General features: G+C 45.4%; 2 protein-coding genes across 3 annotated transcripts in view; one reads left to right on the top strand and one right to left on the bottom strand.

The window, feature by feature from the left end:
• Window positions 1-21,782, bottom strand: part of MTOR (mechanistic target of rapamycin kinase) — a 151,745-nt gene that overhangs the window by 62,897 nt on the left and 67,066 nt on the right. The window lies entirely within an intron of this gene.
• On the top strand, window positions 14,086-21,080 carry ANGPTL7 (angiopoietin like 7). Its single transcript, XM_007980574.3, has 5 exons — window positions 14,086-14,682; window positions 17,339-17,439; window positions 18,662-18,856; window positions 19,556-19,754; window positions 19,949-21,080. Exons 1-5 carry the CDS (start codon window positions 14,313-14,315, stop codon window positions 20,116-20,118), a joined length of 1,035 nt encoding a protein of 344 aa, XP_007978765.1. The 5' UTR covers window positions 14,086-14,312; the 3' UTR covers window positions 20,119-21,080.

Below are 21,782 nucleotides of genomic sequence, written 5' to 3'. Positions count from 1 at the left end.
CATTACGCCAAGCATCTTAACCCCACTACCCAGAAACCTCGTTCCCAAGGCAGGGCAAGCGTGTGAGCTGAGCAGCGGGTGATTCGGCTGTGCAGGCGCTTCCCCCAGCAGAGGCCCTGTCAGGAGTGACAATAGAGCAGCTCACATGGGCAGTGGGGCCTGCTGCCTCCCCACAGCTCTTTCCTTTCAGGCTCTCCCTAGCGGCTTTGTTTTTTTTGAGACACGGTCTCACTCTGTCGCCCAGACTGGAATGCAGTGGTGCAATCTCGGTTCATCGCAATCTCCGCTTCCCAGGCTTAAGGATTCTCGTGCCTCAGACTCTTGAGTAGCTGGGATTACAGGTGTGTGCCACTACCGCCCAGCTAATTTTTGTATTTTTAGTAGTAGAGACGTGTTTTCACCATGTTGGCCAGGCTGGTCTTGAACTCCTGACCTCAAATGATCTAACTGCCTCAGCCTCCCAAAGTGCTGGGATTACAGGCATGAGCCACTGTGCCCAGCCCCCTCACTGCCTTTTATTGGAGGAGGATGAGACTGACCGAAAGAGTGGGTCATTCACTGCTCAAGGACTTAATGCTGACCCACAGCAAAGCAGTCTAAATGTCTTTCCTGCCACCTGAAGAGAAACCTGGAGAACACTGTCTCTGGAAGTATCCTCAGTCATGGCTCCACAGGCTTCTGGACAGATGTTGAGTCCACAGTAACTTGGCCTGGTAGTACCTCCTTGCGTGGCCCACTTGGTTATCGCCCTCATCCCTCAGCCTTGGTGCCGTGTGACCTCTGGGCTGTTCAGAGCGAAGTGATGCAAGACTCTTCCCCACACGGCCACGCCTGTCGGAAAGTCCTCAGGCAGCAAGGAGCATCTGCAGGCACATCTGGGGGAACACTCAGGCTTCCCCAGTGCTCCCATCAGGAATGTATGAGAACACACCCACTGGCTTCCCAGATGCCCGTGGGCCTTCTTTCTCCTGTCTATTTCTAGTGCAGACCACAGTCTGCGTTTCATTTGGTTCCCTGTCAAGTAAGAATTCTCTGAATTCCCCTGGCCCTAGGCTGGTGACACATGCATCACAGCTGATGGGGCTGTGACAAGTCTGACTAAAGTGGCCTAACCAGCCACACTGAGGCCACCCTGGACACTGCTTTGGGTCCTAACCACTGTATCAAGCAGTTTCTCTCATGGAGTGGTAACTGCTTGAGATCCTCCTGTCACTTCTCCTAGCACTGAGGCTTAGCTCTGTACCCAACACAGGATTAAAAACCAAATAATCTGATTCCTTCTAGGGCCAGGGAGATCTGGGGTTGGCTAGGCCCTGATGTCTTTATCAGGAAGCTACTTTGGGAATCTGGGAACAGGAGAATGGTCTGGGGAACTCAAGAATGAACAGACTAATCTAGAAGGGAAAGGACAGCAGTGCAGACAGAGGCAAAATGAAAACATCTGAAAAGTGACAGGGCAGAAGGTTGGGAGGGCTGCTGGAATGCAGACAGGAGGGGAAGTGAAGGGAGACAAAGCCAGAATCAGATGATGAAGACAGAACCTCTGGGTCTGGCAGGGCCAGAACTCAGGAAAAAGAACTTTACATATTAAGAGAAGGCTGGCCCTGTTACAAGGTTTCAAAGCTGGGGCATTTGGTGTCCTTGGAGCTCTTGGGGACCTAACGCACCAAGATAAAACAGGTTTGGTGCAACAGAGGTGGCCAGCTTCAGAGAGTCAAAATAGGTTTCCTTGGCTAGGCGCAGTGGCTCATGCCTGTAATCCCACCACCTTGGGAGGCTGAGACAGGATGATTGCTTTAGGACAGGAATTCAAGACCAGCCCGAGCAAGACTTCAAATCTACAGCAAGACTTCAAATCTACAAAAAATTTAAAAATTAGCTGGGTGAGGTGATCTGTGCCTGCAGTCCCAGCTATTTGGGAGACTAAGGCGGGAGGAACGCTTGAGCCCACGAGTGTGAGGCTGCAGTGGGCTACAATTGCACCACTGCACTCCAGACTGGGTGACAAAGTGAGACCCTGTCTCCAAAAACAAAACAAAAGATTCCTGATGTCTCAGGCTCAGAGTGGCCTAAGAATAACAAGAATTCTTACTATGTCTTCATCCTTCTTTCTGTGTGGTCACAGTTTAAATGGTTTGTCTGTCATAGTACCTACAGGACACGCTAAATCTGTATGTGAGGTGGTGTGAGCCCTTGGAATAAAGAAGGTAGAATAGTTAACAGTTGTTATTAGGAAATGCATGGGGGGGAGGGGGCGCGTGTGCAAAAAAATATCTTTTCAAGATTGGTGAGTGGAAGTATCACTTTTTAAAAAGAAAAAAATGGAGAAGTTGATTATAATATAATCACCTTTCCAAGATACTTTTACCTGTGCATATTCTGCATAAATGCATATTTTATACATATTGGTGATAAAAGCATATATACAATTTTGTATGCTGCCTTTTCACATTTCCACTCCATTCAGTCTTCATAATTGCTTTTACTGGCTGCATACCCATTTCCTCCCACTGAAAGATCCCATGGCTGGTTAGCAGCAGCACTTGTTAGATACCAGGTCACCAGGAGTGCTGCTGATGAGCTCACATTCGGCACTGTCTACGCTAAGGGAACTGTCCTGCAGAAGTTTACAGAGTCAGCTCTGGGGATCCTAGTGCCCAGCCCCGGAGAGAAATACTGCCCAGCAATGAGCTGGCAAACTGGCCCATTTGACTCACTGTCTCCAGGCATCTCCTGGTTGGATGTAGGGCCCAGGTACCTTAGCACAACCCAGAATAAGGCAGAGAGAGGTGCACAACCCCAGAATGTGAAAGCACACGACTTTTGCTGGCTGGGTTTGCAACCAAGGAGCCTGTCAGAGGCGTGTTGTAAAAATGATGAATGGCTGTCACATTTCCAAGGCTCTGGCTGATTTAGGGAGCTATTGGCAGGCACGTCGCTCCCAGCATGTCAGCCAGTTAATTACTTCCAACTTTATCTTTCTTGTCAACACTTCTTGACAAATTGGCCATTATCTTTTTATTCTACAACAATGAGCACTGCTCCTTTTCTGGTGATGCCTGCAGGTTCTTCTCCCCCTTTCTGCTTCTTCACATCCAGAGAGAAATGAAGAGCTTTGAGAGAGTCTATTAGAAAGAAGCAGCAGTCAGGAAAAGGATGGGGAAAAGGAACATAAGGGGTAGGCTGATAGAGTGACTCCAAAGCTAATGTTCATCTCTCTTGACTCAAAACTGAGTTGATATTTTGGGTAGAGTCCTGATTTCTTGGCTTCTGAACGTCCAAGAACTCTGACTCAGTCCACTATGTGGATAAAGTTGGGAAACAAAACTTAAACGAGCTGGCACCTAGTGATCTGGCAGCTTCTAACTCTTCACATTTAATTGTAGCAGCAGATGTGAGCTGGTCTTCCACTCTATTAAGAAGCTGGGCCACAGTGTAGGAATAATGATGCCCATTCTGGGTTCAGGGAAAAGAAAAAACCATGCCTACCTTCTTGGTAATGGAAGCCTTATGGAAGAGAACTGTGGCACTCTATAACTGGATTCCCAGGATTCACAGCCAGTGAAAAGTACAAAAATGTTTGGAGAGACCAGTGGTGCCCCTACTGGATACACCCTATTGTCACTGGAAGAACAGTCAGAGGTGGCCATGAGACAGAATCCAGCACCTACTAGATTTAATTAGTTCTAAGACACACATTTTTTTCACACCTTAACATCTCTGAAATTGGGATGCAGCGTACAATTCAAGGTTTCACAGCACTGGGACACAGTGTAACTGCCAGCAGTTTCTTTCCCTCCCCCAGTGTTATATAAAAATCAGAAGCAGTTTCTCTAAGTCAGCATAAGAGCAGTTCCATTAAATCTCCAGGTAGTCCGAAGGATAAGCTAGCTTCTGTAGATGAGTTTAGGGATACCACTGAAACAAAGCAAGTTTCTCCCCTTAGAAGGGTCTGGTTTTGTAACAAAAGCCCCTCTGTCTTTTTGGTCAGCTTTAGGAGAAACCCCAGAACTCTTCTCTTCTTACAATTCCTCACTGATGGCAAGGTTTCTCCACTGAAGAACCTTCCCCGGGGTTCGTAAGACACTCTACAAAGGCAAGCTGTTACAGTGACCCTGTGGGAAGTCTTGACAGCAGTTGGAAGTAAATGCATGCTCTACTGATGAGTGGTGAGAGATCTGGCCTCTTGGGCTAAATCTAAAAGGCAATTAAAAAAAAAAAAGATGGGCTACAGCAAAAGATACAATCTGCTTCTGCTTTTGCTCTTTTTTCCTACTCTTTGCTGCGTGGAGCTTTTCTATAAAGGGCACAGATTCCTAGAGGCACACTGGCCCTTCTGAAGTCAGCACGAACCCAGAAGTTTGGAATGTGGTTTTTTGTTTGTTTTGAGATAGGGTCTTATTCTGTTGCCCACACTGGAGTGCAGTGGTGTGATCATAGCTCACTGTAGCCTCAAATTCCTGGACTCAAGGGATCCTCCTGCCCTGGCCTCCTAAGTAACTGAGACCACAGGCACATGCCATCATGCCCCACTCAATTTTTTATAGAGACAGGGTCTTGCTATCTTACCCAGGCTGGTCTTGAATTCCTGGCTTCAAGCAATCCTCCTGTCTTGGCCTCCCAAAGTGCTGGGATTACAGGAGTGAGCCACTGCACCTGACCTGGAATGTGTTTTGCTGTGAGCAAAACCTCACCTCTGTGGACTGACTGCCTTTTCTTCCAGCAGAGGTACAGAAAAAGGACCGCATACCTTTTCTGGAAGCCAGGAAACAACTGTAAAAGCAGGACTCATACTTTCAAGCAACACAATATTGACACCTTGGAAACATGTGTTTAGAATCAAGACAAAGAGTGGATTTTCTTTGCCATTTAGTCCCTTGCCTGCAGACTGTAAAACCCAGTCACCCTTGCCATTAATTGGTTGCTCAGGTATAACTGGCACAAATCCTCTAACATTCTTAAAGAATGACCAGGCCTGTTTTCCAGTTTGTAGTGCCTAAGTCAGGGTGGAGGTGTCTAACCCAAAGAGAAGCTCTGTAATTCAGAGAGCAGCTTGGGGGGTGGACATGTGATCTTGTCCTGCAACCCCTGACAAGGTCTTGTCTCTAGCTAAGGGTGATTTACTGAAATTGCAATATAATGGACATTTGACTCCCCTTTGGGGACAGATAAGCTTTGTTAGGTTACTGGGGATAAAATATGGGGACTATGGCTGCCCAGAAATAAGGCAGTTTTTTTTTTTTTTTTGAGATGGAGTCTCGCTCTGTCACCAGGCTGGAGTGCAGTGGTGAGATCTCGGCTCACTGCAACCTCCGCCTCCCATGTTCAAGCGATTCTCTGGCCTCAGCCTCCCAAGTAGCTGGGACTACAGGAGTGTGCCACCACACCCAGCTATTTTTTGTATTTTTAATAGAGATGGGGTTTCACCATGTTGGCCAGGATGGTCTCAATATCTTGACCTTGTGATCCGCCCGTCTCGACCTCCCAAAGTGCTGGGATTACAGGTGTGAGCCACCTTGCCTGCCCGAAATAAGGCAGTTTTTATGGGGACATGTTACTTCCTTCATTTTGTCGACATTAGCTGTTGCATGTGGCCCCTTGGGCCAGTGCAGGTTGAAGTAATCAGATATGTCATTTACACAGGCTTCCGGAATAAACAGGAGAGGGATAAAACCTGATCCCAGATACTCTGTGGTCCTCTTGTTCATTGTCTTCATAAGTAAAAAGGAGTGATGAGACACAGCCTGGTGATGTCTAGGAATATGTATACAATATATTATACAATAAGGAAGCTACCTCAAGTTATTGATTTAAAAAATGGGGTTGAAGCTGGATGTAGTGATGGGCACCTGTAATTCCAGCTACTTGGGAGGCTGAGGCAGGAGAACTGCTTGAATCCGGGAGGCGGAGGTTGCACTGAGCTGAGATCCCACCACTACACTCAAGCCTGGGCGACAGAGCGAGACTCCATCTCAAAATAAATGAACAAATAAAATAAAAATTAAAAAGAGGGTTGAAACAAAGGATCTCACTTCTCCTAGTTTTCGCTTTCTTTGATTCTGTGACTAAGACCTAAAGAAGGAAAACTGGCCCCATGCAGGACAGAATGTGATGCCCTGCAATGAAGACTTTACCACAGTGAAACACTGGAAACGTCCATGGAGAGAGACTATAAGTCTCCATAATAGATATTTAGGGGCAAGAGAATCTTCTGTTTGGAATTCATTATTTCATTTGACAAGTTCTAATTTAGTATGTATTTTGTCTTAGGCTTTATGCTAAGTGCTAGATGCTAGAGGTACTGTGGAAAATAAGACAAACATATTCTTTGCGTTCACAGAGCTTACAGTTTAGAGTAGTAGATACACAAAAAAGTACAAACCGAGGCCGGGCGCGGTGGCTCACGCCTGTAATCCCAGCACTTTGGGAGGCCGAGGCAGGTGGATCACCTGAGGTCAGGAGTTCAAGACCAGCCTGACCAACACGGAGAAACCCCATCTCTACCAAAATATAACATTAGTAAGGCATGGTGGCACATGCCTGTAATCCCAGGTACTCAGGAGACTGAGGCAGGAGAATTGCTTGAACCTGGGAGGCGGAGGTTGCAGTGAGCTGAGATTGCATCATTGCACTCCAGCCTGGGCAACAAGAGCAAAACTCCGTCTCAAAAAAAAAAAAAAAAAGGTACAAACTGAAATAAGTGCTTTTGTGGCAAATACCATGAAGAGAACAGAGTGCTTAGAGAAAAAACATGGGGATTTATGTTAGACTAGGGTAGTTGGCAAAGACTTTTATGATGAGACAACAATTGTGTTCTAAATAATACAATACTACTACTTGGTATAATACTCTTACTTGATATTTGCTAGACATTGACTGTGTCAGATACTAGTTCAAGTGTTCTTTGTGCATTATCTAGTTTTACACCAACATCCTAACTCAAGTATACATACATATAGGAGAATATAACACCTAAGTGTACAGTTTGATGAATTATCATAAAGTGAAGACACCTTTGTAACTACCACCCAGACCAGAAACAGAACACAACTCACTGCCAGCAGCTCAGGAGCACTGAGCCCCCTCCCAATCACTGCTCCCCTCTGTATCCCCAGAGGTCTGTAAACCCTACTCTGACTTCTAACACAATGGGGTTGTTTGCTCATTTTTTGAGCTTTATTATATAAACATTCAACACTATGTTTGTGAGATGTACCCAGGCTGCTGCACATCACAACAGCTTTTCCTTTCTATTGCTGAACAATGTGAATATTTCCCAATGTGAATATACCACCATTTATCTATCTTACTGCAGATGAACATTTGGCTTGTTCTCAGTGTTTGGCTATTACAAGGGGTATTACACGGACACTCCTGTCCATGTCTTCTGGAGCATGTGTGCTTGTACCTCTGTTGGAAAATATCTACAGCAGAATTGTTGAGTTACATGTAAGGATATGTTCAGCTTTATAAGATACTGAGATTGTTTTCCAAAGTGGCTTTACCGATTTACATTTCTACCAATAGGACATGAAAAGCCCACTTGCTTCACATCTCTGTCAACATTTGTTATTTTCAGTCTTTTCCGTTTCAGCCCTTCTGGTTGGTGTCCAGTGACATTTTATTATGATTTAAATTTTTATTTCCATAATGACTAATGAGATGGGGTAGCTTTTCATATATTTATAAGCCTTTTGGATATCTTTGTGAACTAAGTGCCTGTTCACATCTTTTGTTGATATTTTATTTTTTTCTTTTTGAGACAGAGTCTATGTTGCCTAGGCTGGTTTCCAACTCTTGGGCTCGAGCAATTCTTCCACCTCAACCTCCCGAGTAGCTCGGACTATAGGTACATGCCACTGCACCTGGCTTCTTTTACCAATCTTTTAATTGTGCTACCTTTTTCCCCCTTATTGTTTGATAAGAGTTCTTTATACACTCTGGGTATAATACATATACAATATTGAAGATAACAGAAATATTTCTTGCCTTTTCATTCTCTTCATTGTGTCTTTCAATGATTAGAATGACTACTTTTATTGCATTTCTTAATATTTTCCTTTATGACTGGTGTTTTTTGTATCTTGTTTAAGAAATCTTTGCTTATCTCAAGAAGCTAATCACCTAATCTCCTATGTTATCCTCTATAAGTCTGATTGTTTTACTGTTCACACTTAAGAGTTTAAATCTCCTGGACTTGAGCTTTTGTATGTGGTGTGAGGTAATGATTAACAGCCTTTTCTTTCAGAAAAGGGATCACTGAGGGGAAAAAAAAATTTTTCTTCCCCCATAAGGCTATCGAGCTGACTTAGCAGTCCTTTCCTCACCATTCTGTGGTGCTACCTTGTCACAAATCAAGTGTCTATATCACATGGCTTGAGAGGAAAAGAATAAATACATAAATAAATACATACATAAAATAAGTATCTCCATATATGTGGGTCTGTTTCCGGATATTTAATTCTGTTCCATTTGTTCATGCTATGTCAATGCTGTACTGCCTTACTCACTGTAGCTTTATGCTAAATCTTGATATGTAGTAGTGTAACTCCTCCAAATTTATTTTCCTTACCCAAAAATACCTTAGTTATTTAACCCTTTGCTTTATTTACTTTAATTCTCATGAAAACCCTGTGGTATGAGACAGTTTTGATTTTTATCTCCATTTCACAGGTTGACAAACTCAGAGAAGAAATCTGCCCATGGTCACACAGCAACCAAGTGCTAGGGAGGGATTAGAATCTAGATTTGTCGGCCGGGCGTGGTGGCTCACGCCTGTAATCCCAGCACTTTGGGAGGCCAAGGTGGGTGGATCACTTGAGGTCAGGAGATCGAGACCATCCTGGCTAACACGGTGAAACCCTGTCTCTACTAAAAATACAAAAAATTAGCTGGGCGTGTGGTGGGTGCCTGTAATCCCAGCTGCTCGGGAGGCTGAGGCGGGAGATGGCATGAACTCAGGAGGCGGAGCTTGCAGTGAGCTGAGATTGTGCCACTGCACTCCAGCCTGGGCAACAGAGCTAGACTCTGTCTCCCAAAAAAAAAAGAATCCAGATTTGTCTGCTTCTAGGCCTAAGAACTCAAGTATTGCATGTACTACCTCCTTAATCCTAATGCCAAATCACCCCATCAGGGTATTTAATATGAATGCATTATAATTTTAAGAAATTCTCACGTTCTAAATCATTCATCTGCAGTGAAAAAATCTTGTTCAGGCTGTGTGTTGTGTGGTGGCTCAAGCCCGTAATCCTAGCACTTTGGGAGGCTGAGATGAAAGATATCTTGATACCAGGAGTTCCACACCAACCTCAACATAGTGACACTCCGTCTCTACAAAAAAACTGAAAAAACAGGCAGGTGTGTTGGTGTGCATCTGTATTCCCAGCTACTTTGGAGGCTCAGGCAGGAAGACTGCTTCAGCTCACGAGTTCCAGGCTTCAGTGAACTGTATGATTGTACTACTGCACTCCAAGGTGGGTAACAGAACGAGACTATGTCTCTAAAAAAAAAAAAAAAATTGTTTGACAATTACAAAGGCCAGTTTCCTGGTGGAACTCAGCTAACAGTGGAACAAGAAGGAAAAACTTCTAGGATTCCTTCCCATGTCTACAGAGGATCAGTCCTGCTCCTCACCTGGGCTCCCCGGGCATGGCCCCCCTCCACCTCTCCAGCTTTAGCTTCTGCTGCCATTCCTCTTCCCCTTGACCCTTAGGCCAAGAATGCTTACATTCTCCCACTAGTCCAAGTCTTTCACATAGCTGCACCTTTGCTCACAACATCCTCTCCCCTTCCTGGCTATTTCCTTTTTCTTTAAAACCTAGGTATCACTTCTCTGGGAGGCCCTCCTTGTCCTCTGTGTCTCCCATCCTAACATGTCACACTGTCAGTTCAGCTGTCTAGACTGCCGGATGCTGGGCCAGCATTATCACTGGATTCTGCAACTTGAATGGTGGCTAACAGAGCTATAAAGTCCTGACAGAAATCAGAGAGAGACTTTTTTTTTTGCTATATTCCATAATTTAAAATGGACTCTGGCCAGGTGTGCTGGCTTATGCCTGTAATCCTAGCATTTTGAGAGGCTGAGGCTGGAGGATCACTTGAGCCCAGGAGTTCGAGGCCCTGGCAGCAACAGAGTGAGACCCCCATCACTAAAGAAAAGAAAAGAGAAGAGAAGAGAAGAGAAAAGAAAGAAAAAAAGATAGCTGGGTGTGGTGGTACACACCTGCAGTCCCAGCTACTCAGGAGGCTGAGGTGGAAGGATCACTTGAGACTGGGAGGTTGAAGCTGCAGTGAACCATGGTTGCCCCATTGCACTCCAGCCTGAACAGAGTGAAACCCTGTCACAAAACAAAACAAAACAAGCCTCTAAGAGAAGGCCTGAGAGAAAAGACTTCTAATAGGTTCAGGACACATTCTTTGGTAGAAGTGGCAAATTAGAAAGCTTAGGGAAAAGACGAAATTATTTTCTGTGATGGACTTGGGCTTTCAGTTGAGATACGAATGGGATGGAGTGCCAGAAAGGCAGATATTTGACTGGGCGTGGTGACTCACGCCTGTAATCCCAGCACTTTGGGAGGCTGAGGCGGGTGGATCACCAGATTAGGAGATCAAGACCATCCTGGCTGACACGGTGAAACCCCGCCTCTACCAAAAATACAAAAAATTAGCTGGATGTGGTGGCAGGTACCTGTAGTCCCAGCTACTTGGGAGGCTGAGGCAGGAGAATTGGCGTGAACCCGGAAGGAGGAGCTCGCAGTGAGCCAAGATTGTACCACTGCACTCCAGCCTGGACAACAGAGTAAGACTCCATCTCAAAAAAAAGAAAGAAAGAAAGAAAAAGAAAGGCAGAGATTCAATGGTTGTAGAGAGTATGGCAGGCTGTGGTCCATTTAAAGACTTCAGAAGAAGTGAAATATTCCTTTGAGGTTCCCAATTAAAACTAACAGCAAGGCAGCTTCTTCTGAGATGTATTCATTCCACAAGCTGAGAGTGGGGAGCAGTCTCTCCAATGGGGTATTTTCAAGCAAATGAGATCTGATGCTCCTCTCTGGACAGAAGGAGAGACCACCCCTAGGTGCTCCCCTGCCCTGTGACACTCAGACTACCTCGGTGCCAGCCTATGGCAGTGCAGCCCAAACACTGTGAAGCCTTTGAGAATCTCCAGTTTGAGTACAACCTCACTGACTTTTTTCATTAAGAACATAAGCTTAATTTTCATAAACATCTTTTCCAGGAGCACCAAGCTAGCCCTCTTTCACCACCAGCAAAATGGAGAAAAGGAAAATCTAAATAGTATCCAACCCAGGTTTTCCAGATTTTCTCAGTTAATTCCCATTTTTATGGTCACTCTGCTCACTGAAAGGCAGAAAAAGGGCTTAAAAGCCTCTTTCAGAGAAGGCAATACCATTTTAGTCCTCCACATCCTTGATGGTTTTCTCTACTGGCTTAGCTGTGCTCAAAACAAGGACTTATTTTTCCTTCATTTAGATATTCAGAATCTAGGACATCATAAGGTTGCGGATGTTTTAGAAAACAGATAATCTTCTGGCATGAGAAATATCCTTAATTAGCTACTTTTCCTCAAAACTGGAGGGGGGTGAGTATTGACATTTGGGTAGCTTATGCAATTCAAGAGCTTCTGTCTTCTGTCTTCAAGTATTGCCTTATGTTAGAAATAAGTTTCCAGAAAATAAATGTCAAAGACCAGACATTCATGCTAAAGGCTAGATGCTTCCGATCCAAACTTATGAACTCCTCCTACCTTTCCTAAAAGGGACTGTTACATGAGGTGCAAATAAGAATGATTAATTCATTTTCTGCCCAGATATAAGAATCAATTCATAACACTTTCCTGTTTGGGTGAGTTACTGGGAAGAATAAACAAAAGCAGGATGGAACTCCACAAAGTTCCACTGCGCTTTTGTGCTTTCTCTGCTGCACTGTTATATGGGAGTTCCAAGGCAGCAGGGTCACACGGGATGCTATACATCAGTGGTCTTCAATCTTTTTGGCACCAGGGACTGGTTTCGTGGAACACAATTTTTCCATGGACCAGGGCGGGGGTGGGGAGATGGGGGATGGTTTCAGGGTGAAACTGTTCCACCTGAGATCTTCAGGCAGTACTTAAGATTCTCACAAGAAGTGTGCAACCTAGATCCCTCACATGTGCAGTTCACAACAGGGTTCACACTCCTGTGAGGATCTAATGCTGCCACTGATCTGACAGGAGGCAGAGCGCAGGCGGTAATGCTTGCTCACCTGCCGCTCACCTCCTGCTGTGTGGCCCTGTTCCTAACAGGCCTCGGACAAGTACAGGTCTGCAGCCTGGGGATTAGGGACCCCTGCTATACACGACTGTATGGTGCAAAGCACTTCTGTGGCATGTGGTTTAAGATCAGTGTCATTTGATGGCCAGAGATCCACTTGAAGATCCCCATTTTTAGTAGACCTTGTAGGATGCTAACATTTGGGTCCAGATTCTCCTTAGTGAAATGAATGCTATGGAGCTAAGGCTGCGGTGCCCAGCCTGGCTAGACATTTGCAAAAAGAGAGCAGAGACTGGCAGACAGTGCCAATTCTCAACAGAATCTTTTGATAAAAATGCCAAGTTGCTATAAGGGTATCAGTAACATCCTCACCCTTTAGCAGGCAAAGGAGGCTGGGGATGTGAGAAAACAAACTCTGATCCACCTGATCCTCTACCGCTTTTTGATTCCGAGAAAAAAAAAACTGTTCAGTAACTCCAGCTGCCTGAACAGAAATTACTTCCTGAGGAGCTAGAAGCCCTGACTGGAAAAGAGCTCTGGGGGATTATGGCATGGGAGGAGAGCTGTCAGGCATCAGGCTTATATGGGAAGGACCCACGCTGACTACAACAGTACAAGTAACTGCTTGAGTGGCTCCATAACATGGAAATGGCAATCGTATGTTCCAAAGACAGAGTTACTGTTTTAAGGACAGAGGAACCTTTGTACACATTCTCAGTGAAAAGCTTATTTTAAGGATGTTTGCTGAAATTCCATGTTTCTCACATTTGTTTTCAAAAGAGCAGTGTCCTTCACATATAGTACACGAAAAATTACAATATTCATGTTTTTTAGATACAAAGTCATACACAAATAGAGGGGGAATAATTTCAAATTGCAAACCATACCCCCATAGAAAGAGGGAAATGAGAGTGTAGATACGGATTTATTAGGTGATAGGAATTCTTTTTTTCTCTATATTTTAATATATTTTCCAAGTTTGAGCCATGGGCCAAGGATGGGCCTGTTCTCTGTCCTGCCTAAAACCTGACAGAAGCATGGATGACCAATCCCAGAACCACACTTGGCACTGCTGAGTTTTCATATCTTCTGACACCGTCTTGCAAAATGTCAAGAGTGAGATGCTAATACTGGCCCTCTCTTTGTTGGAGGAGAAAGCATGTAAAAAGACAACTGTCCAAACCCTGTGGCTACAAAGTCCTTTTCTGGCTTCCTAAGATATTTACTCTATTCTTCTATTTCTAGAACTTTTCTAAGTTGGAAGATTTCAAATGTGAGAGAGCGTTAGATCCAGGTTGAGTAAGGATTTTATAAAATACTAAATGATGATCAGAGACGGGAATAATCAGCCTAGTTAAAAGCATATTCAGCACAATTTCACAATATACCAGATCCTCATATAAACAGCATGGATTACATTAACAGGCCTCCCTGGGTGAGTAGCGTCTCTTTTGCCTACCTTAATGCTCACACCATGGTTATATAACCTTTTGAACAGAATTTGGAAATTCCTCTGACCCTGCCCTGCTTGCTGATAGACTTGAGCCAGTGGTTGGCAGGGGCATAATCTAATAGGCGAAACTAGAAACACACAAATTCACAGTCCTCTTGTCTCAGCCCAGAGACTGTACAGGCAAGGAAAGAAAGACTCGCCCCGTCTCCCTCCTCCCCTCCTCTGGCCTAAGTTGCCGCTGACTTCACCCAACAGGCACCTGACCCTCCCAGATGAGCTGGGAGGGGCTAAAGCCCGGTGCGGCCATGGTGGGGGTGGAGGTACAGGCAGCAAACAATATTTAAGATGCTGACTTGTGGAGCATTCGGGCTTGGGAAGGAAAGCTATAGGCTATCCATTCAGCTCCCCTGTCAGAGACTCAAGCTTTGAGAAAGGCCAACAAAGAGCAAGGAAAAGAGAGAAAACAACAAAGTGGCAAGGCCCTCAGAGTGAAAGCGTAAGGTTCAGTCAGCCTCCTGCAGCTTTGCAGACCTCAGCTGGGCATCTCCAGGCTCCCCTGAAGGAAGAGCCTTCCTCACCCAAACCCACAAAAGATGCTGAAAAAGCCTCTCTCAGCTGTGACCTGGCTCTGCATTTTCATCGTGGCCTTTGTCAGCCACCCAGCATGGCTGCAGAAGCCCTCTAAGCGCAAGACACCAGCACAGCTCAAAGCGGCCACCTGCTGTGAGGAGGTGAAGGAGCTCAGGGCCCAAGTCGCCAACCTCAGCAGCCTGCTGAGTGAACTGAACAAGAAGCAGGAAAGGGACTGGGTCAGCGTGGTCATGCAGGTGATGGAGCTGGAGAGCAACAGCAAGCGCATGGAGTCGCGGCTCACAGATGCCGAGAGCAAGTACTCCGAGATGAACAACCAAATCGACATCATGCAGCTGCAGGCGGCACAGACGGTCACTCAGACCTCCGCAGGTAAGGAGACGAGTCCCCTGTGGGAGCGTGGAGTGCCTCACCACCTACAGCACTGCTTCTACATATCCTGGTCATCAGAACCACTACTGGGGCCTCTTTTGGGGGTGTACTTTCCCTTTAGTAAAGGCTTATGCAGTATTTCCTTTGACTGCTAATGCTATGTAAGTTTACCTCACACCTTCACAGGTCACTTTTATCCACACAATGTTTCAGCCTACCATCTTGGAGTGCTGAGACATTACATGGTTTGCCCAAAGTCACCCAGCAAGTCTTAGAAGCAGGGTTCAAGTCTTCCTGATTGGTGTAGCTCTGCTACTTCCTCACCAATAGCTGACAGGCTATATCTCAAGAAATTCCAAGGAAGCACCAAACTGTAACAGCTGTTCCTCTGGAAGCAGAGTTTTGCCAGAAACAGTTCTCTGGTATTCCTAAGATTTACCAGGAATGAGCATTAGTGGAATTTTGTGTCCTCTCTCTGTAAACATAACTCTTCTCATTGGCTCAGAGTTAAGTGTAGAGACACGTAGCCATGTGAAGAGTCCCTTTGTGTTCAGGAAGGATATGGCTCCTTAAGGTTCCTCAATTGTGATACGTCTACTTTTTTCCATGGTCCTTTAAATGAATTTCTCCTAATACAGGATTTTTTAAATGCAATGCTGAAATACAGATTTTTAATAGGCCAAACATAAGATAAATTTAATCTTTCTTTTGCAAAACAACTTTTATTTCTGGTTAACTCAGCTCAGGTGGGTCAACATGAATTTATGGTTTAGAGATTAAAAATTTGGTTTTCTGAAATTATCAGGAAAATATTAGTTGTAAGGAGCATATCCGATAGACATGTCATTTCTTGCTGATATAAAAACCATTGGTCCCATTATAAACTATATGAAGAACAAAGACATGATCAGCTTCTACTGACTAAGTCAATGGTTGCCCTCAGCTCAAATTAAGAAAAAGTTTTAACATGAAACTGAGCTTGAAAATTGTTACCTGAACCAACATGTACGAATCACTTTCTAAGCATGGACTTCCTGGCCCTCAGCTTGGGATTAGAAAGGTATTCTCAGGCCATTTTCCAGACAAATGAGTCCTGATTTGGTCTGTGGGATGAAACCAGACATGTGGAAAACCAGGCCAGACAGAGGAATCTGACTGTGCCACTTCCTGCTCATCCAAACAGGAGGCTTTCTCGCCATTCCACAAGGAGGTTCTTGGGGTCAAGTGCAGCTCTCCCACCAGGCCTCTTGCTCTTCTTGCCCAGGACATCATTCCTTATTTTTCTTCTCTATGACCAAGTGCTCAGTTACCCGTATATTCTATAAGGAGGTAGCCCCTTAGAGGAAGCAGTAAGTTGGTGCTTTCACCACTAAGGGGAAATGAAGAACAGTGATGGGGAAGGCATACGTACTCTGCCTCCCTTTCCCAAGGTGCTTTGCAAGATAACCTAAGTGCCTCGGACAAATCCCATCTGCCATCTTGGTGCTTTTCTCTAAGGTCCCAGTGCAGTGATCACCAAGAAAAGCACCCCGAGACAGAGCGGGCAAGAAGCTTCTCTTGGATATTAAGGGCTGCACTCTCTGAATCCTATCAGAAAATGCTGTCTCTTCCACAGTGCTCTTTGATATTTAGAATACAGAGCCTAAATCCTGCATAAAGTAGCAGCTCCATGGCCCTAGAGTAAAAAAACTGGCCCGTCTGATGCTCTCATTTCCTTGTTTTAACAAAACTTCCTGGGGGGAAGGCCTCAAAGGTTCTTCTGAGAGTTTTGAGGTTCTAGCTGGATGGAAGGGGAAAATATATAATAAACTCTATCTCCCTTAATTATGGTCTCAGGTGGCAGTAGCCACCACCTCTGAACAACACCACAAACAACCAACCAGGAAACATCAACAAAACCAGACTCTATGAGATACTCACGACCGATGTGTTATAGAGGCGGCTGTCTAAGAAGTCTGAATCTATCTGACAGGAGTATCTGTTACGTGGCCCTCATACACTGTAACATTTCTAGAATTCATGGCCTAGCTATAGCACAATAATTTATTTCAGAGTTAACCTGAAACCACCTGTCGGAACGTCCCACTAATGCTATCCAGGTGAAGGGCTTCCCTAACCCTCTGCTCCACCACCAGTGAAGCCAAAATACACCCCCTCTGGATCTCCTGATATCCACCTCTCCCAAATGCAGACACTGATGGGTAATTAACACCAGTGGGAATCTCAGGGTAGAAATAAAGGCTCAGTTAAGGCCGGGCGTGGTGGCTCAAGCCTGTAATCCCAGCACTTTGGGAGGCTGAGATGGGCGGATCACAAGGTCAGGAGATCGAGACCATCCTGGCTAACCCGGTGAAACCCCGTCTCTACTAAAAAAAAAAAAATACAAAAAACTAGCCGGGCAAGGTGGCGGGCGCCTGTAGTCCCAGCTACTCAGGAGGCTGAGGCAGGAGAATGGCGTAAACCCAGGAGGCGGAGCTTGCAGTGAGCCGAGATCCGGCCACTGCACTCCAACCTGGGCGACAGAGTGAGACTCCATCTCAAAATAAATAAATAAATAAATAAATAAATAAATAAAAATAAAGGCTCAGTTTCTAAACATTCAATTCAGAGGGAGCCCCGGGTCTAAATGCTCACCCTGTGGTTTGTTCTCTTGTAGACGCCATCTACGACTGCTCTTCCCTCTACCAGAAGAACTACCGCATCTCTGGAGTGTATAAGCTTCCTCCTGATGACTTCCTGGGCAGCCCTGAACTGGAGGTGAGGTCATTACAGTCATTGGCCACACCCTAATACCTGTCCTTCACCCCCTCAAGGGGACTGCAATAACAGGGCCATTCACAGTTTAAAGAAAGGAAAATTTGGCTGGGCAAAGTGGCTGACATCTGTAAACCCAGCACTACGGGAGGCCGAGGCGGGTGGATCACTTCAGGTCAGGAGTTTAAGACCAGCCTGGCCAACATGGTGAAACCCCGTTTCTACTAAAAATACAAAAAAATTAGCCAGGCATGGTGGCGGACGCCTGTAATCCCAGCTACGCAGGGGGATTGCTTGAACTCAGGAGGCAGAGGTTGCAGTGAGCCGAGATTACGCCACTGCACTATAGTCTGGGAGACAGAGTGAGACTCCATTTCAATTAAAGAAAAAAAAAAAAGAAGAAAGAAAGGAAAACTCAAAACACAAGCAAACACACCAAACACCAGAGAGCTATGCAAACAGTTAAGTTTATGCCCTGCACTCCAAACCCAAGCATCTGTTTGGCCCCTTCAAATCATTATCAAATACCAAGCCTTCTAACATAGATCAGGTAATTCTTATAACCACCACATAACTTAGTTTAAATGTCTTGCCATGTCTTAGAACAGCTATTCCTTGAGGGAGGAGAAAACATGAAGGCAGCATCAAAAGTATCTGGATTTTCAGCCAGGCATGGTGGCTCACACCTGTAATCCCAGCACTTTGGGAGGCGACATGGGTGGATCAATCACCTGAGGTCAGGAGTTTGGAACCAGCCTGGCCAACATGCTGAAATCCCGTCTCTACTAAAAATATAAAAATTAGTTGGGTGTGGTGACAGGAACCTCTGGTCCCAGCTACTAGGGAGGCTGAGGCAGGAGAATCACTGGAACCCAGGAGGTGGAGGTTGCAGTGAGCCGAGATTGCACCATTGCCCTCTAGCCTGGGCAACAAGAGTGAAACTCTGCCTCAAAAAAAAAAAAAAAAAAAAGTATCTGGATTTTTCCCTTCAAGCTTCATGTGCACTCACCCCCGGGCCCAATTTGGATTGTTCTTCCAGAGCAGTGTACCACCCGCCCCAGCTCACCAGCAGTGGGGCAGCATCACTGCCCGAGTGAGCCAGTGTGACTGCGGGAGTGCACGCATCTACTGGCTCTGCAGGGACAGGAACAGGTTGGGAAGTCTGCCCTCTTGCTCCTGCCTCCTGCCCTGCAAGTCCCTCACCAGAGTATCCCTTCTGCTCCAGGTGTTCTGTGACATGGAGACTTCAGGTGGAGGCTGGACCATCATCCAGAGACGAAAAAGTGGCCTTGTCTCCTTCTACCAGGACTGGAAGCAGTACAAGCAGGGCTTTGGCAGCATCCGTGGGGACTTCTGGCTGGGGAATGAACACATCCACCGGCTCTCCAGACAGCCAACCCGGCTGCGTGTAGAGATGGAGGTAAGCACAAGGCCAGGGGCCCCATGACTGGACCAGTGCCACCACACATGACTGTGTACGACTCTGAGGGTGCCATTCCTATTCTGATTCAAGACAAATCTGTATATTCATTGTGATGGTTTTCCTGCAAGTTATAATAGAGTTGAGGAAAAATAGGTATTTTTCCTTTCTGCACCTCCCAACCCCCCGCCCCGCCAACAAAAGTGGGGCTGCAGGTGGGACAGGAAGGGGACAGAAAGAGGCCAGACCCAGGCCAGAGTAGAGCAAATCCAACAGTCAGTTGTGCCGAACACTAGTCTCTGCTCTGGCTGAGCATGAGGTCCTTTAGGTGCAAATCTTACTGATACCGGTTGGGGACCCTTGCTGAAGGTCTTAAAGCACTCACTACATCCTCACATTTCTCTTACAGCAGCTCTGTGTGGGATTCAGCAAAAACATAGCTATACCTTATAGGCAGGAAAGTGAGGAATATAGAGAGACTAATCAAAGCCATATGGTGAATCAGGAAACAAGTTCGAGCCTTCTTTTCTGATTCCCAGGTTGACGCAGTAAACTGGAGGTAAACACGTAATAAAGTCTTATTACATTCACATCTACAAAAAGATGTTTGGCTACAGGGCTGTCAGGAGAGAAGGGGTACAGAGACAGCATGAAATGGAGCCTGCTGTACTTTCTTTAAGGCTCTGCTCCTCCTGACAGGACTGGGAGGGCAACCTGCGCTACGCTGAGTATAGCCACTTTGTTCTGGGCAATGAACTCAACAGCTATCGCCTCTTCCTGGGGAACTACACTGGCAATGTGGGGAACGACGCCCTCCAGTATCATAACAACACAGCCTTCAGCACCAAGGACAAGGACAATGACAACTGCTTGGACAAGTGTGCACAGCTCCGCAAAGGTGAGACTTGGGGGGACCGGAAACGAGAAGTTCAGGTGCAAGCCCATAATCCCACTTGAGGAGAAAGAGTGAATTATAACTGTACAGTTGATGTTCCGGCTTTGGTATTCTTTCTAATGCTGGCTCTAACTCCTTACCTGATGACTGGTCTATCACAGTCAACTTACTAGCATTGGGTCTGTTTCTCATGCCAGGTGGCTACTGGTACAACTGCTGCACAGACTCCAACCTCAATGGAGTGTACTACCGCCTGGGTGAGCACAACAAGCACTTGGATGGCATCACCTGGTATGGCTGGCATGGATCTACATACTCCCTGAAACGGGTGGAGATGAAAATCCGCCCGGAAGACTTTAAGCCTTAAAAGGAGGCTGCCGTGGAGGACGGATGCAGAAACTGAGACACTTGGAGATTGGATGAGGGCAGATGAGGACAGGAAGAGAGTGTTAGAAAGGGTAGGGTTGAGAAACAGCCTATAATCTCCAAAGAAAGAATAAGTCTCCAAGGAGCACAATAAAATCATATGTACCAAGGATGTTACAGTAAACAGGATGAACCATTTAAACCCACTGGGTCCTGCCACATCCTTCTCAAGGGGGTAGACTGAGTGGGGTCTCTCTGCCCAAGATCCCTGACATAGCAGTAGCTTGTCTTTTCCATATGATTTGTCTGTGAAAGAAAATAATTTTGAGATCGCTTTATCTATTTTCTTTAAGGCTTAGGCTACATGAGGGCAAAACATAAATCCCTTTGCTAAAAAGAACCATATTATTTTGATTCTCGAAGGAGAGGCCTTTGAGTGTTAGAGAAAGGAATGAAGGAGGCAGGTGGGAGATGGATATTTCTATTTTTAAATCCAGTGAAATTATCTTGAGTCTACACATTATTTTTAAAACACAAAAATTGTTCAGCTGTAGGTGAACTGACCCAGGCTGGACTTGCGAGGAGGAAACTCCAGGGCACTGGGTCTGGCAATCAGACTGAGCACTGCCCCTGCTCGCCTTGGTCAGGTGCAGCACTGAAAGGTATGAAGCACCAGCAGGAGGTGGACACAGTCTCTCATGAATGCTGGCACAAAACTGCCTTAAAATATTCATAGTTAATACAGGTATACGTATTTTTATTTACTTTGTAAGAAACAAGCTCAAGGGGCTTCCTTTTAAATTTTGTCTATAGGAAATGGCTGAAAACTGAAGATAGATGGTGTTATAGTTAATAATGAATGCTGTATACAAGCATCTTGCTTTGTAAAAATAAAACACTGTGGTTTTGTTTTAAACATTTAACATTTCTTTTCTTCCTACAATAAACACTTTCAAAACTTGAGTATTTTCTTTTTAAATTCTTACCATTACCACTTAGAGCAGGATAAAAAGTTAAATTTAAATCAGAGGGTGAGCAGTGACAGAGGCCTGGGGTTTGTTTTGGTGTTCAGGGCAACCAAGTGGAGAGCAGAAGCCAAAAGGAAACAGGTGAGGGACAAAAGGGCAGCAGCAACCAGGACAATTTTTCATAAAGGGGATTACACATCAGGGGCTGGGCGGTGAAGGCATCCAGCCTTATCAGACCCTCTATTCTACTTAGGATAGAGAAGCAAAAGCAGGCCAGCAGACCTTACCCTAATGCTCGGGGCTAACCAAGTAAAAGTCGTGTGTGTGTGTTTTCTAATAATCATATAACCACTCAATACTCTGTGCCCAAGAAAAGAAATGTATTTACTGATGTGTGAGCTTTAAGGAGATGGGAGTAGTTTATACTATCTCAGTGTTAGCCCTGGTTTGGGATTATATCTGGAATTTAATTTGCCCTGTAGTAGATAGGTAAAAAAGTCAATAGGTTGCAAGACAGATTGAACTAGTAACAAGAGAACAATACTGTCAACAGAACATGGTTTTTTAAAGCAAAGACAAAAAAATAAGAAATAGCCGCACAAGGCCGGGCGCAGTGGCTCACGCCTGTAATCCCAGCACTTTGGGAGGTCAAGGCGGGGGGATCACGAGGTCAAGAGAGCGAGACCATCCTGGCCTA

The sequence above is a fragment of the Chlorocebus sabaeus genome, chromosome 20 (genome assembly GCF_047675955.1).
Source record: "Chlorocebus sabaeus isolate Y175 chromosome 20, mChlSab1.0.hap1, whole genome shotgun sequence".
Classification (NCBI taxonomy): domain Eukaryota; kingdom Metazoa; phylum Chordata; class Mammalia; order Primates; family Cercopithecidae; genus Chlorocebus; species Chlorocebus sabaeus.
Note: the sequence above shows the minus strand (reverse complement) of the source record. Positions and strands in the feature narration are given on the sequence as shown.